Below are 16,922 nucleotides of genomic sequence, written 5' to 3' on the forward strand. Positions count from 1 at the left end.
GCAGAGAGAAGGGGTGCCCACAGGCAGGTGAAGCCCCGAAGTAGGAATCAATAACAAAAGAGTAATCTTTGAGGGCACCAATAGGAGGAGAAAGGCTTTTGTAAATGGCTATTCTAGAAATTGAATTTCTCTAGTGTAGATCACACACACACATATGCACACAAAGCAAGTAAATCACTTTACTTAGAAGACATTAATGCACAGTCTCCAGTATCCTGACCTAACATTGAGATAAAGTTATATCTACTAAGTAGCATAAATCTGACTTAGGTAGAGGCCTCGTGGAGTTTTACTTGAGGAATTTGCAGAATATAATAAAATTGGCAAATGTAGGCAATCTCATACCAAATTTGTTTTAATGCATCCTGCACTTACTTCTTATTTAGTAATGAAATATTTAAATCAATTTTTAAATAATATATATTCCAGTTCCCAAATTTGTAATTTGAATGATAAATAAAATTACATTTTCATATCATATTTTACAATGGTAATGAAAATGTTATAATTTTTCTTTCTTTGGGGTTCTTTCTTAAATTCAAAACACTACTTTATTTTCACATAGCATTAGCTTTTATTGCATGTTTTATTTCCAACTTATTTACATAGATTTTTGTAATGTTCTCCAAATTCAGAACATAAAACTATCATTTTTTAAAACAGATGTATAACCATAATGAAGAGGGGATATATATATATATATATATATATATATATATATATATATGCAATATCTTTTCAATGTAAATTATCCATTCTCATAATCACAAAATGTTAATGAGAACTCAACAACCATATTTTCTTTAAATTCACTCTTACATAGGAAAGTCATTAACTAATGTATCTTAAAAGAAATGAATGCTCAGAAATTAACCTTTTAGGCAAAATACTAATAAATAAAAGAGAAAATAATATGTTTATCCAGTTAAAATAAATTTTTATATAAAGAGTAGAAATAGAGACCAATTATGATTATGCAGTGTAATATCACTACATAGAAACTACGTAAGCAGTAGCATGGATGGATTTCAGAGAAAAACACAGTCTTCTACATACTGTAAGATTGCATTTATATAAAGTTCAACAACAGGTACAATTATTCTAAAGTGACAGAATTATCCTTGGAAGGGGATTGATTTCCAGGGAACATGAGCATGCTGCTGAGGTGCTAGAAATGTCCTACCTCGATGTGAGTGGTGGTCACACAGGTGGGTACCATGTAAAAATCCTCCTGGTTGTACAAGTAAGATCTATGCCATTTACTATAAGATGTATGCAGTTTATGTTAGCAAAATGACATTTAAAACATTATTCTTAAAAGATATATAATCCATGGGTAAATATAAACAACAACATCATAACAAAAGAGAAATTCAGATGGCCAATAAATAGGAAAAAGAGCTCAAGTTATGGAAATTCAATTAACTTGTTATAATACTGTATTGTTAGGTAGAGTTCTAAAATGACTCCCAGTGACTCAGACCCTTGTGCAATCCCCTCCGTTTGAATGTGAGTGAAGATTTGAATACAATGGTTCTCACTCCCACAGTTAGACTACATCATATGGCAAAGGTGAAGACATTTTGCAGAGCTATCAATAATTAAGATCCCTAATCAGCTGACTTTAAATTAATCAAAACAGAGGGTGACTTCTAGGAGCTGAGAGCAATCCCTAACTGACAGCCAACCGAAAAATGGGCACGTTGAGGAACCGAATTCTGCCAACAACTTGAATGAGCTCTAGATGAGAATGCGGTCCTGCCAGCACCTGGGCCACAGCCCGGTGAGGTCCTGAGCAGGGCGCCCTCTGTGCTGTGCCCAGACCTCCGACCGACAGAAACTTTGAGACAATAAATGGATATTGTTTTAATCAGCTCAGTTAACAGTAATGTTATCATAAATACAAACTAATAGATGTCGGTAACTGGAAATGGAGAGTTGCCATAACAAATACTTAAAAATATAAGGGTGTTTTGAAATTAGGAGTAAGTAGTGGATGGAAGAGTTTCGAGGAGCATGATAGAGAAAACCTAGATTTCCCTGGACAGACTGTTAGTAAAAATACGAACTACAAAGATTCTGTCCATAAGGATTCAGAAGGAAGTGAAAAGCACATTTTTGAAAACTAGAGGAAGGATGTCATTGTTGTGTCATGGAAAAAATAGCAAAATTGTCTCCTGCAGTTATGTGAAAAGCAGAATTTGTAAGAAACAAAGTTGGATAGTTGGATAGTCAGCTAAGGAGATACCCAAACAAAAAAAGGTACTATCCAGTGTCTTCCTAATGCTTATAGTAAAATGGGAGAGGAGAGAGAGAAAATGAGGGAACAAGTGTTAAGCAAGCAAACCAAAAAAAACAGGAAATGATGATTTTGAAAACTCTCAGCTTTACCAGGTTAAAAAAAAAAAGCAGTAAAAGTCAAGGAGAGCTATTGATAGTTTGGCAGAGAGAAAAGTCTGAGTTTGTGACTGTACAACCTTTTGCTAAAATCTCAAAAGTTCAGAGTATACAGTCACAAAAAGGTCCTGTAAAATGATTGAGGACCACATGACATCATTAAGATGGCAGATTAGGAACTCCGGGCTCTCATTTCCCCATGGAGACCAAAAGCACAACTATAGACTAAGTAAAGTTAATTGTATAGGAGCTCTGGAAATCTGTCAAAGATCTACAGCAACCAAGCAAACTCCCAGTCCAAAATAAACACATACTCTAACAGTAGAAAATCCTGTGGTGTTTTTACCTGAATTTGCCCTGCCCCTTCCCTACATTGGTGGAGTCATGAAGAAATGGCCCAATTCCTAGATCCCTCCTTTGGGGCAGAAACAGCAAAGTCTAAATCATTTTTAAAATTCTGACCTGTCTGTGGATAGCCCAAGAAACTGGAATCCATCTCACTTGACTTAGAGCTCATCCAGGAATGGTGGCAAGCTTGGACCTTAGGCTAGGCACCACAGAAGGCGCTGGTAGGCAGCACAGCCCAGGAAAACTGAAGGAAGACTGCAGACATACGGAGGCCTGGGGCAAGAGATTATGAGAATACAATGGAATATCTAAGGCCCTGAGATCAAGCTGGGGTGAAATTATTTGAGAAACTAAGGTATTCAAAAGTGGCCAGGGGAAATCAGAAGAAAAAAAATAAGTAAGCACACATTTACAAAGGCCAAGACAATGCTTATGCCCAGAAAAGAACTGAGAAGATCGCAGCCTTTGCCTTAGGTGGATCTGGCTCAGGGGACTGCTAATTAATTAGAAAAAGTCTTCCACACCAGTCTGCAAAGAGTGGGAGAAGTGGCTGTGTTATCAAATGACCAATTTTCAACAAATGATCACAAAAAACAAACAATAGAAACCTGACCCATGCAAAAGAGCAACGTAATGCCCACAGTATCTAAAGAAACACGTGCTAGATAAAGATTTTAAAACCACTGTCTTAAATATTCTCAGAGCTAAAGGAAATCATAAATGAAGAACTAAAGAAAATCAGGAAAACAATATCTGAGCCAAATTAGAATGTGAACAAAGAGATAAAAATTATTTTAAAAAAGAAGCAAACAGAAATTCTAAAGCTGAAAAATATAACTGAATTGAAAAAAATCATAGAAGTTCAAGAGTAGACTTGAATAGACAGAAGAAAGAATCAGCAAACTTGAAGACAATCACTTGAAATTATTGTATCTGAGGAAGTAAATTAAAAAAGAATGAAAAAAAGTGGACAGAGCCCAGGGGACTTATAAGACAACATCAAGTGGACTGATACATGCACTATGAAATTTCTAGGAGAAGAGAGAAAGAAAAGGGTAAAACATTTTCCAAATTAAAAAAAAAAAAAAACAAAAAAAAAAAAACGTGGATACATAAGTACAAGAAGCTAGATGATCTCAAAGGAGGAGAAACCCAGAGATCCAGGCCAAGACATTGTAGACAAACTATTGAAAGCCAAAGAAAAAGAACATTGGAAGTAACAAGAGAAAAGAGACCTGTAATGTACAAAGGATTCCCAATAAGACTATGGAGGGGAGGGGGTATCTCAGGAGAATTCTTAGTGGTCAAAAGGCAGTGGATAATTATGTAAAGAGATGAAAGAAAAAAAAACCTGTCAACTTATACTTTATATATATATATATATATGCTTTATATATATTACAGAAATGTCCTTCAAAAACACAGTGGAAATTAGACATTTCCAAATAAACAAAAGCTGAGGAAGTATATTAGCAGCAGGATTGCCCTATAAGAAATGGTAAAGAAAGTCCTAAAAATTGAAATGAAAGAATGCTAAACAATAACTCAAAGACTTATCAAAATAACAAGTTATTCTAATTTTTCTTTGTACTCTCCTTTCAATTTTCTACAGGATTTAAAAGCAAAATGCATAACAAACAACTATAAATCTAATGAGTTCATGAGTATATAATATATAACGATGCAATTTATGACATCAATAAAAAGTGAGTGGGTAGAGCTATAAAAGAATAAAGATTTTGTGTGTGATTGTAGTTAAGTTAGTATTAATTTAAGATAAATTATCATAACTTTAGGATATTATATGTTATCCTCTTTGGTGAACACAAATAAAATATCTATCAAATACAGCAGTCCTGCCTGATCTGTGGTTTTGCTTTCCATGGTTTCAGTTACCCACAGTCACCCATGGTCCAAATATAGGTGAGTACAGTACAATAAGATATTTTGAGAGAGAGAGAGAAAGAGACCACATTTACATAAATTATATTAGATTGTTATAATTGTTCTATTTGATAATTATTGTTTTTAATCTCTTATTGTGCCGAATTTAAAATTAAACTTTATTATAGGTATGTATGTATAGGAAAAACATAGTAAATATATGGTTCAGCACTGGTTTCAGGCATCCACTGGAGGTCTTGGAACAAATTCCCCAGGGATAAGGGAACGCTGCTGTATACATAATAGAAAATAAATATAGAATCAAAATGTGTCATTACAATAAAAAAACTAAATACAAGAAAATCAGTAATGGAGGAAAAGAGGTATAAAAAGCTATAAGATGTACAGAAAACAAATAGCAAAATGACAAATAAGTGTCACTCTATCAGTAGTTACTTTAATCATAAACGGATTAAACTTTCTAATCAAAACACACAAATTGGTAGCATTGATAAAAAACAGGATCCAACTGCATGCTATTTGGGAGGCTGATGTGGGAGGATTGCTTGAGCCCAAGAGTTTGAGTCCACAGCCCGGGCAACATAGTGAGATCCTGTCTCCAAAAAGAAAAAAAAAAGGAAAGAAAAAGAAAAGAAAGGCTAGAAAAACATTATTCATGCAAATAGTAACTAAAAGGGAGCAGGAATGGCTATACTAATAACAGACAAAATAGACTACAGAAAACAGTTTCAAGAGACAAAAAGAATATTATATTAACTGTTTTATAAATAGTCAATTAACCAAAAAGATGTGACAATTATAAATGCATAGGTACCAAACATAAGAGCTCTTAAACATATGAAGCAAACATGGATGAAAACAAAGGAAAAAATAGACATCTCTACAATAATAATAGGAAACTTCAATATCCATTATTACTTTCAATAACAGAACAACCAGACAGAAGGTCAATAAGAACACAGAATTAAACAACACTGTAAAACAAAAGTACATAACAAATATTTACAGATCACTCCACTCAACAATAGCACAAAATACATTTTTCTCAAGTGCATATGGAACATTCTCTGGGATAGATCATATGTTTCACTTCAAAATAAGTCTAAAATGGTCAAAATCATACAAAGTATCTTTTCTGATCACAATGGAAAGCAACTAGAAATTAACAGCAGAAAGGAAACTGGAAAATTCACAAGTATGTGAAAATTAAGAACACAGTCAAAAGAATAAATGGATCAAATAATAATCCCAAGAAAATTTAGAAAATATCTTGGGAAAATAAAAATGAAAACACAACATACCAAAACTTATAGGTACAGAGGAAGCAATGCTAAGAGGAAAATTTATAACTATAAATGCTTATATTAAAAAAGAAGAAAAGTCTCAAACATCCCAACTTTATATCTTAAAAAGTAGGAAAAGAAGAAAAAAACTAAATCTAACACTAACAGAAATAATTAAATAAAGATTAAAGCATAATAAAATAGAAAATTGAAAAACAGTAGGGAAAATCAATGAAACCAAGAGTTGATTCTTCAAAAGGATCAAGAAAATTGACAAACCTTTAGCTAGATTAATTAAGAAAAAAAGAGAGAAGGCTTAAATAACTAAAATAAGTAAAATCGGAAATGAAAACAAGGATGTTACCACCAATTTTACAGAATAAAGAGGATTTATGACAGTACTATACATAATATATGCCAAAAATTTTTCTAACCTGGATGAAATAAACAAATTACTAAAACACTAATATCCCAAGACTAAATCATGAAGAAGTCATTGAGTAGACCTATAACTAGTAATGAGATTGAATCAATAATCAAAATCTTCCCCAAAGCAACAAGAAAGCCCAGGACTAGAAGGCTTTACTGGTAAATTTTATCAAACATATAATTTTGATTTGACTAATAACAATCCTCAAACTCTTCTAAAAAATTGAAAAGGAGGACAAACTTCCTAACTCATTCTATGAGGCAATGCTGGGCTGATAGACTGAGTTAGGAAGTCAGACAAAGACACTATAAGAAAAGAAAACTACAACCAATATCCCTTATGAATACTGACATAAAACCCTCAACGAAATACTAGCAAATCAAATTCAACAGTATATTAAAAGGATTATACACCATGACAAATGAGGATTTATTCCTGGCATTCAAGGATGGTTCAACATATGAAAAAAAAATCAGCATAATACACAACAGTCCCCCCTTATCCACAAGGGATATTTTCCAAGACCTCCAGTGAATGCCTGAAACTGCAGATAGTACCGAACCCTATAAATACTATGTTGTTTTGTTCTGATAACTAACACAGCTGCTAAGTGACTAACAGGAGGGTAGTGTATACAGCGTGGAGATGCTCGACAAGGGGATGATTCACGTGCTGGGCAGGACAGGGTGTGATTTTATCATACCACTCAAAACATCACCCAATTGAAAACTTATGAATTATTTCTTTTTTTTCTTTTTTTTATTTCAGCATATTATGGGGATACAGATGTTTAGATTACGTATGTTGCCCTTGCCCCCCTTTACCCCCAAGTCAGAGCTTCAAGCGTGTCCATCCCCCAGATGGTGCGCATCGCACTCGTTATGTATGCATATACCCATCCCCTCCTCCCCCCTCCCACCTGCCCAACACCCAATAAATGTTATTCTTATATGTGCACTTAGATGTTGATCAGTGAAACCAATTTGCTGGTGAGTACATTTGATGCTTATTTTTCCATTCTTGGGATACTTGACTTAGTAGAATGGGTTCCAGATCTATCCAGGAGTATACAAGAGGTGCTATATCACCACTGTTTCTTAAAGCTGAATAGTATTCCATGGTATACATTTACCACATTTTATTAATCCACTCATGTATTGATGGGCACTTGGGTTGTTTCCACATCTTTGCAATTGTGAATTGTGCTGCTATAAACATTTGGGTGCAGGTGTCTTTTTTATAGAATGTCTTTTGTTCTTTTGAGTAGATGCCCAGTAATGGGATTGCTGGATCAAATGGTAGTTCTACTTGTATCTCTTTAAGGTGTCTCCATATTGTTTTCCACAGAGGTTGCACTAGTTTGCAGTCCCACCAGCAGTGTATGAGTGTTCCTATGTCTCCACATCCATGCCAATATTTATTGTTTTGGGACTTTTTGATAAAGGCCAGTCTCACTGGAGATAAGTGATACCTCATTGTGGTTTTGATTTACATTTCCCTGATGATTAGAGATGTTGAGCATTTTTTGATATGTTTTTTGGCCATTATTCTGTCTTCTTTTGAAAAGTTTCTGTTCGTGTCCTTTGCCCACTTTTTGATAGGGTTGTTTGATTTTTTCTTGCTGATTTTCCTAAGTTCTAAATAGATTCTAGCTATCAGCCCTTTATCGGATTTGTAGCATGTGAAAATTTTCTCTGATTCTGAAGGTTATCTGTTTGCTCTTGTGACAGTTTCTTTGGCTGTGCAGAAGCTTTTTAATTTGAAAACTTATGAATTATTTCTTATTCCAAAAACAAAATTTTTCATTTTATTTTCAGTTACCCACTGTAATTTACTGTGGGTAACTAAAACCGTGGAAAGTGAAACTGTGGATAAGGGGGGACTACTGTATCCCCACATTAAGAGACTGAATGAAAAAAACATATACTCATCTCAATTGATGCAGAAAAAGCATTTAACAAAATTCAGTACCCTTTCATGATAAAAACACTCAACAAACTAAGAATAGAATAAAACTACCTCAACATAATAAAGGCCATGTGTGAAAAACCAATGGCCAGCATTGTACTCAATAGTGAAAATCTGAAAATGTTCCTTCTAAGATCAGGAACAAGACAGGTGTGCTGACTCTCATCACTTCTATCAAGATAGTGCTGGAAGTCCTAGCCAGAGAAATTAGTCAACAAAAAAAAACGAAAGTCATCCAAGTTGGTGTGAAATTATCTCTGTTTGAAGATGATATATCTTATACGGTAAAAACTCTAATGATTAAGCACACACACACAAACTGTTAGAACTAATAAACAAATTCAGCATAGTTTCAGGATTTGAAATCAATACACAAAAATCAGTTGCATTTTGATACATTAACGAGGAACAATCTGAAAAAGGATACTAAGAAAACCATTCCATTTACAATAATATCAAAAATAATAAAACACTTAGGAATAAACTTAACCACGAAGGCAAATAATAACCTGAAGACTGAAAGCTACAAAATGTTACCAAAAGAAATGAAAGATAACACAAATAAGTGGAAAGATATCCTACACTGAGGAATTGGAAGAATTAATATGTGTAAGATAGCAGTACTAGTCAAAACTATCTAAATCAATCCAGGAAATTCTTATCAAGTTTCCAAAACACATTTTTTTTTTGAAGAAATAGAAATATCCATCCTAAAATTCATATGGAACCTCAAGGAGCACAGAAAAGCCAAAACAATCTTGAAAAAAAACAAAGTTGGAAGATTTGCACTTTGTAATTTCAATACTTGCTACAAAGCCACAGTGATCAAAACAGTATGCCACTGGCATAAAGATAGATACATAGACCACTAGAGTAGAATACAGCCCAGAAATAAACCCTCAAATATATGGCCCATTAACTTTCAACAAAGATGCCAAGACCATTCACTGGGAAAAAGAGAGTTGTTTTAACAAATAGTGTTGGGAAAACTAGATATCCACATACGAAAGAATAAAGCTGGACCCTTAATGTATACCACATACAATAATTAATTCAAAATAGATGAAAGATCAAACACAAGAGTGAAAACGTAAAATTCATGGTAGAAAACCCAAGGGGAAAGATTCATGACATTACAGTTGACAGTGACTTTAGGGATATGACACCACAAACTCAAACAACAAAAGAGTAAATAGGTAAGTTGAACTTCATCTAAACCATATAAAAAGGATTGTAGATCATGACCAAGTGGAATTTATCTCAGGAATGCAATCCTGTTTTAACATCAAAAAATCAATAATATAATACACCATATCAATAAATAAAGAACAAAAAAACACATGATCATCCCAATAGATGCAGAGAAAGCATTTAGGAAAATCCAACACCCTTTGTAATAAAAGCAATTCACAACTGGGAATAGATAGTAACTTCTTCAACTTCGTGAAGGGCATTTATGAAACCCACCATTAGCATTACACTTAACTCTCACAATTCCATTAAAAAAAAAATCTTACAGCTCTGGAAATAAAATTTACCCAATTTTAATTATTGGCAAAAAAAATCTGAAAATGCGTTTCTACAAAGAAGATATACAAGTGGCCATCAAGCCCATGAAAAGATGCTCAAGATCATTAACTACCAGAGAAGTACAAATCAAAACTACATTCAGATATCATTTCCTACCCACTAAGTTCTCTATAATCAAAACAATAGATAATAACAAGTGTTTGTGAGCACGTTGGAGAAATTAGAACCCTCATATACTGCTGGTAGGAACATAAGGTATAGTCACTTTAGATAACAGTCTGGCAGTTCCTTAAATGGTTAAACATATGATTTGGAAATTTCACTCCTAGTTACATATACATAGGAGAAAACACATATCCACAAAAAGCATGTACATAAACGTTAATAGCAGCGTATTTGCAACAGCAGAAATCTGGAAACAACTAAAATGTCCATCAACTCACGAACAAAATGTGATGTGTGTGTATATATATATATATATATATATATATATATATATATATACAATAAAATATTATTTGGCAATCGAAAAATGAAGTGCTGACACATGCTGTTACGTGGATGAACCTTGAAAACATCAGGAGTGAAGGGAGCTAATCACAAAAGACCACTCACATTATGATTCTCTTTATACAAAACATCTGGAATACGCAAACCTATAGAGATAGGAAGTACATGGGAGGTTGCCTGAGGCTGGGGAGGGGGGAGTGTATTGAGGAGAGATGTCTGTGTGACACAAGGTTCTTTTCAGACTAGTGTAAGTGATCTAAGGTTGATTATGGTGTTGGACGCACAGCTCTGAAAAGCCATGGAATTGCACACTGTCAATGAGGGGATTGTATGATATGTGAATAATATCTCAATAAAGCCCCTAAAAAGAAAAAGAAGACATGCTCAACATATTCATTAGGAACATGCAAATTAAAACCATGATGAGAAACCACTACACACCTTTGTTAATGGCTAAAATATATATACATTTTTAAATCTGATAATACCAAGAACTGGAGAAGTAAACGCTCCTACAGGTGTGGACGCAGTTTGGCAAACATTATTACAAACATAATGTATTTAATTCTAGTTATTTACTCACGGGCCTGTGTCCCTGATGGATTGAAGTCTCTGAAGGAAGACCCTGAGATTTGTTACCTCCATGTCCCTACAGCCCAGCTCCGTGCTCCTTGCTGAGCTGCTGCTAGTAAATACGCTTGGAATTGGATTGAATCAGACTGCGGTCACACACTTAGAAGCCAAATCTGGATTCCGTCTGGTCTTTGTTATTGCCCACGCACAGAGGTCTGCACACAAAGGCCAGGACCATGGTTGGGTCCCAGACGGACGAAGGCTGCACGGAGGCAAGGCCACGTACATCCATTCCCAGCAAAGTGCCCGTACGTGACAGGCACGCCATGCACGCATGCCGGATCCGTTTGTTCGTAACGAAGGTAAAACAAGACTAATGGCTTCATTATTCTAATTTTATGCGCTGACAAATTTTTTATACACTAAGTCAAGTTCTGAAGAAAAGATACACAGTGTCGCATAAACACACAATGGTTCTTTTCAAGCCAGGATAAGACCCTAAGCTTTCTGTTCTGACCTGAACTCACTAATGCCCCTCACTATACACTCCTGCCTCCTCGCTAGCTTCGGTCTCTTGCTATTCAATGTTTAACACAAGGGATGGTGGCATTGTTCCTCCAGCAGAAATGCAGGAGACCACTCTGTACTTACAGCCTCCAGGATGACGTCCTGTGGGCCCCTGGTTCTGCAGCTCTAACTTGGTCCCAGGGGCAATGTGAGATTTCTTGTTGGAATCTTGCAAAATCATCAAAAACACCTTTTTGAAAATGAAGAAAGAGCTGTATGTTATTTTATGTTCCTTTCCACATTGCATTTCTTTTCTTTTGCTTCAATTGCCCAGTTAGGTCATGACAACACACCCCAAACACACCCTGAATATTTCATTGAATCGTACATTTAATTGGCATAACTCTAAGGCTGCCTAGGTGTTGGCACGCTGGTTGACAGGCTGCCCATAGGCTGGATGCAAGACGAAGGGAACTTGACTGTGAACCTCCAGACCCCTACATGCAGGCCGAGGCTGGTCAAATCCATAGGCAGCAGTAGGCAGGGAGGGGGCAGGAAATAACACACTGTATCCAACTCAACTCAAGTCTGTGACTCACTCTGCCAGCATCTTAGAAATTCAGAGGTGAATCAGAAAATAAACTTATGGTGCCCACAGTTTAGGGTAGATGGAATCTCATATATCAAAATCCCCATTGAATATGTGCTCTGCATGGGCTATGAGCTACCATGTTGTTAAAGCAGTTAATTGAAGCAACTTGCTTGAAGTCACTATTTCGTGGTGGAAGTAGAAGTCCAACCTCCATTTATTGAAAGCCAAAGACTAGGTCCAATTAGCAAAAATAACACGAGGAAGCAAGAAAGGGAGCCAAGACAGGGAGAGATGGGAAGGCCACTGAGCCACACCCGGAGGCCTGGCATGGCTTTATGGAGAAATGGAGAAAGAATCCATAACATAAACATTGGGCAGAGCACAAAAAGCATTAAAATCAGAGAGAATAAGCTCTGCAGCAACATGGCACAGTGATTAAGGGCCAAGGGCGCCAGTCCTAACTGGCTCCACTCTTGGCAATATGTGGGCCCACCCTGTATCTACGAACACAGGACTTCACCACCCAGAGTTCTGGCTGCTTCGTCTGCAAAACAGGGATGATGATGATAACAGTAATTAAAGATCAGCAGATGATGGCTGTAAAGTGCCAGACACAGACTCTGGAAGCACGCAGTCGGTCTTCCATTATTCATGCGGTTAGCCAAGATTCACTGAACGCCCTCTGCAGGTCATGCACCAAGCTAGGCACTGCGTGTGGCCACTCTCCCCTTTGGCATCCTCCATGCATCTGCTTCCATCGCTCCCTCCCATGCACACATCCAGAAAGGTCCAGGTTCCGGGCTGTGGCCCTCTCTAAGCAACTCCTGCTGGACAAGTCTCATTGCCCATCCAGCTGGTACCTCAACTCAAGGAGTCCACACTGAGCACCCTCCCTCACTTCTGATTTCAGGACACAGCATCACCATTCTCATTCCCTTAAATCAGCAGAAATGCATTGACTGTCTCTAGGTGTTCCTGAGGAGCCACCAACCCATAGGGGAAGACAGGGAGAGGGCAGAGAGAGAAGCAGCAATGAGTAAGCAAGCCTGTAGGAGAGGCAGGCAGTCTCTCTGTATGTAAGTAATCAATTTGCATGGAATACAACTGAGCAAAACCTGTATGCTTAGCACTGGTGAAGGGTCAGGACGTTTAATTAGATCAGATGGAGTCACCTTCATTTGAAAGATAACCCTTTGCTGATTCCCAGTAAAGCCTCAAGAAAAAGCTGCAAAACTCACTACTACTACTACAAATGATAACAATAACAATAATTACAACAATTTCAGAGTGTGTGTCAGCCCATGTGACCTTGGACAAATGATTTTGTCACTCTGTGACCTAGTGTCCTCACGTGATAAATGGTCATAAATAAGACATATTGTAGGATTGTTTCAAGAAGTAAGTGCATTTATATATGAGCCATGAGAACAATGCCTGGCATGTAGCAAGCTGGCAAGGTCTGCTCTTAAGAGCAGCCAGAGGAGGAGGAGTAAGTGTACTGGGATGTGGGGTGCGTTTCATGACGTAATTCTCAAATCAACCCAGTAAGAGAAGCACTGTTATCCCCATGTAAGACAAGAGCACCGAGGCTCAGTGCAGTAAGTCTTCACTGAGTTCATTTACAGGGAATGCAATTAGAAACAATAGAAATAGTGCAAATCAAGAATTATTTATTGAGTGAAGATTTTCCTTTTTATCATATTCTGAATGGAATTTTTATTTAATGGTCATGTGTAACTGAATATAGAAAGCATGCCTTGATAATGAAGGCATTCTTGATAACAATCCTCATCTATCCTTTTAAGTTTTCCTTCTCCCCTCTCATAAAAAGGCTGTCTGTGAGTGGATGCATGTGTGAACATGTGTGAATGTCTATGCGTACATATGTGCGTGCACACACCTGTGCATGTGTGTGTTGGAAGAGAAAACAGTTAAGGGCAGAGTTTTAGCCCTCAATAATCTCACAGATCAGCAGCGATATGATTTATTATGATAGAGCACTAAGTATCAGGGCACAGCATGTCTGGGAATTCTGGAACTTTGCTTTGAAAGGTGAAAGGCAAGTCTAAGACCATAAGAATGTTATGAGCACCATCTAGGGGCCACTCACCCTAACTGCAGGCACATCATCCAAGAGGCTCTGAGATACGGGAAAATGTCAAAGTAGCACAATTAACAGAAAGGGCAAATAAACATCACATTTTTGAAAAGCAAAACATAATTGATCATTGTAGTCCAAGGTTTGTGTCTTGATCACAGAATTTACCTTTGTTATTTGGGGCCATAATTCTCATACTAAATGGAAACAGATGGCAATTGTAAAACTCCCCTTGGCAAGTGTCCCACGGAATCCTAACATCCAGAATAGAACATTATCCAGGACTTCAATGACACGAAATTTGTAAGACAATTCCTAGAATTCCAGAGAATTTGGGAAATGGATGTTCCATGTTATAGTTTAATGTACAGTAAGTCCTCACCATTGTCAGTAAGATCTTAGAAACTGTGACTTTAAGGGAAAAGACGTACAGAGGATCCTGGAATAAAGTCATGTCATTCAGCATTGTTTTGTTATAATGTTGATGAGAGAAAAGCACTGTTTTTGTTATATACAGTTTTGTTTAAAGTAACCATTTCCAAGAACCTACAAACGATGTTAAATGAGGACTTACTATATTCTTTATTGTCTAATACATATTTTCCAGCAAAAGTTTAAATCAATATTTGTACTTAAAACCCAAATCTTCAAAAAATTTCTTCTTGTAATTGACACAAGGAAACATTTGCTTTGTTTCACTGGACAATTGTGAAGAGATGCGAAATACTGCAAAAACAATCTCATTATAGAAAAGACTATGAAAGTCCGGATCAACACATATAAACAATCCCTCAAAAGAGACAGAAATAAAACTTGAGAAACTGCATAGGAACTTATTTGAATGCAGGATAAACATATACTGTCCCAGCTACACTTTCTACAATTTAAGAAGAACGTTGTGTTTGTGCATTTGGTACCGAATGACATTATTTATACACAGATGTTCCTCCTGTTTTGCTGTTTTTTCTATCACTTTTAACTGAATATAGGCCATAAGCCAATTAAAATGGATCCAATAAGAGCTACACCTGCCCATTTTTATACAACAGGACTAAGACACTGTCTTCAATCTTATCTAATGTTTTGAACTTCACTGGAATTAGCTCAGGCCTCTCAAGTCAAAGCACAATTATACTGGTCAAACTACTCCTATTAATTTTTAAGTAAATTTATCACACAAAATGAGTAAGAATGAAATAAGAAGTAATGAATTTAAATCTTAAGGACACTAACTAGCATGAAAATAATTTATAATTTAATAAAAATATGGCTTTAAAGGCAATGCCTGGGGTATTCCTACCCTGTCTTTTCAAGGAAGAGTAAATTAAAAAATGTGGGGATTCTTCGTTCGAGGACTCACGTCTTCTTAATTTAAAAGAGCTGCAGGGCCTAAGCATGTGTGATGGCCCAGTGAGTGTCATCCCAACACTGACTGTGCCATCAGTCCCTCAGACTGGCGTGCTCTGCCCAGCCCCCTGTGCTCTCTGTTATAAGGGCATCGTCAAGGAGTGTTAGACCCCAGCAGTGATCCACACTTAAAGTGTCAGTTTGATGGACTATATCCTGGAGATGGTCAGTGCAAGGTACCTTTTGGCTTAGATGCTAGAGAAATTTATGAAGCTGACCAAGCTTCTGTAAGACGATGACAATAGAGTCCAGCTGACTGATGACATGAGCAGAGGAAGAATTTCTAAACTTTGACCAAAATGCAACATATGATGTATTATTTCAGTTTCCCCAAAGTGATTGTTTTTAACAGACGCAGAAGATCAAGCCATGCGGAAAGCTCTTAGCTGATAAGAAACACAAGAGGAACTGGCCATTCCTTTCCAAACACAGGACTTTGGGCAGAGCTGTCCACACAGTGCACACAGCAAGATTTTATCATTTTATAGGAACTCGTATGAGTTTTCTATTGCTGCTGTAACACATTACCACAAACATGGTGGCTTAAGATGATGCATTTATTATCTTATGATTCTGAATGTAGAATCCTACAATGGACCTCACTGGACTAAAATCAAGGGAGAATACATTCCCTGGACTTTTTCAGCTTCCAGTGACCACCTGTATCGTTGGGCTGATGGCCCCATCCTCCACCTTCGAGGCTTATCATGACATCACCTTTCTCCTCTCTAACCTTCCCTTATCCCTCTCATATGGGCTCTTTTGATTCCATCAAGCCCACCCAGATAGTCTTGGATTATCCTCCTGTCACAAGCCATATATAGGTAACATTTAAAGGCTCCAGGAACTAGGACATGGACATCTTTGGGGAACATTATTCAGCCCGTCACAGAACTATCACGCCATCAGTACATCTTTGACACAAGGGCATTTGATTTGATGTACCCCTGGACACTCCATAGACAGTAAAAATCAGAAGGTAGAGTAGAAAATTTTGGAATCCAACACAACTAAATTCCAATTTCTGACTGTGGCAACTCAGTACCTTTTTCAGATTAAGTCTCTCAGTCCACTTATCTGTACGAGGGGAAGATTAAATTAGGTAAGGTACGAAAAGGTTAATTCTACTTTATGCTTGGGGTCTATGACATCCTACCATACTGTTTTATAAACAGAGAATGCAAAAAATGCGTTACAGCACTCCAGTCTGAACAATTGGTAGCACGATCAGTGTTTAGAAGACACCAGGCTGTCTTAAGTGCTTAGACCATGAGGCCATTTTAAATTAGGAAGACCTAAGCCCCAAAATGAAGACTACCCCAAATATTTAATGTATTCTTCTTTGGGGAGAAAGAGCACGATGCCACATGAGAG

The 16,922-nt window shown here is 36.7% G+C and overlaps 1 protein-coding gene across 1 annotated transcript in view; it reads right to left on the reverse strand.

The window, feature by feature from the left end:
- Positions 1-16,922, reverse strand: part of ABCA13 (ATP-binding cassette, sub-family A (ABC1), member 13) — a 518,893-nt gene that overhangs the window by 235,900 nt on the left and 266,071 nt on the right. Inside the window, 1 exon segment of the mRNA XM_012646893.1 lies at positions 11,596-11,701. Coding sequence (XP_012502347.1) covers positions 11,596-11,701 — 106 coding nt within the window.

Source organism: Propithecus coquereli, unplaced genomic scaffold, assembly GCF_000956105.1.
Source record: "Propithecus coquereli isolate 6110/MARCELLA unplaced genomic scaffold, Pcoq_1.0 Scaffold252, whole genome shotgun sequence".
In the NCBI taxonomy this organism is placed as follows: Eukaryota; Metazoa; Chordata; class Mammalia; order Primates; family Indriidae; genus Propithecus; species Propithecus coquereli.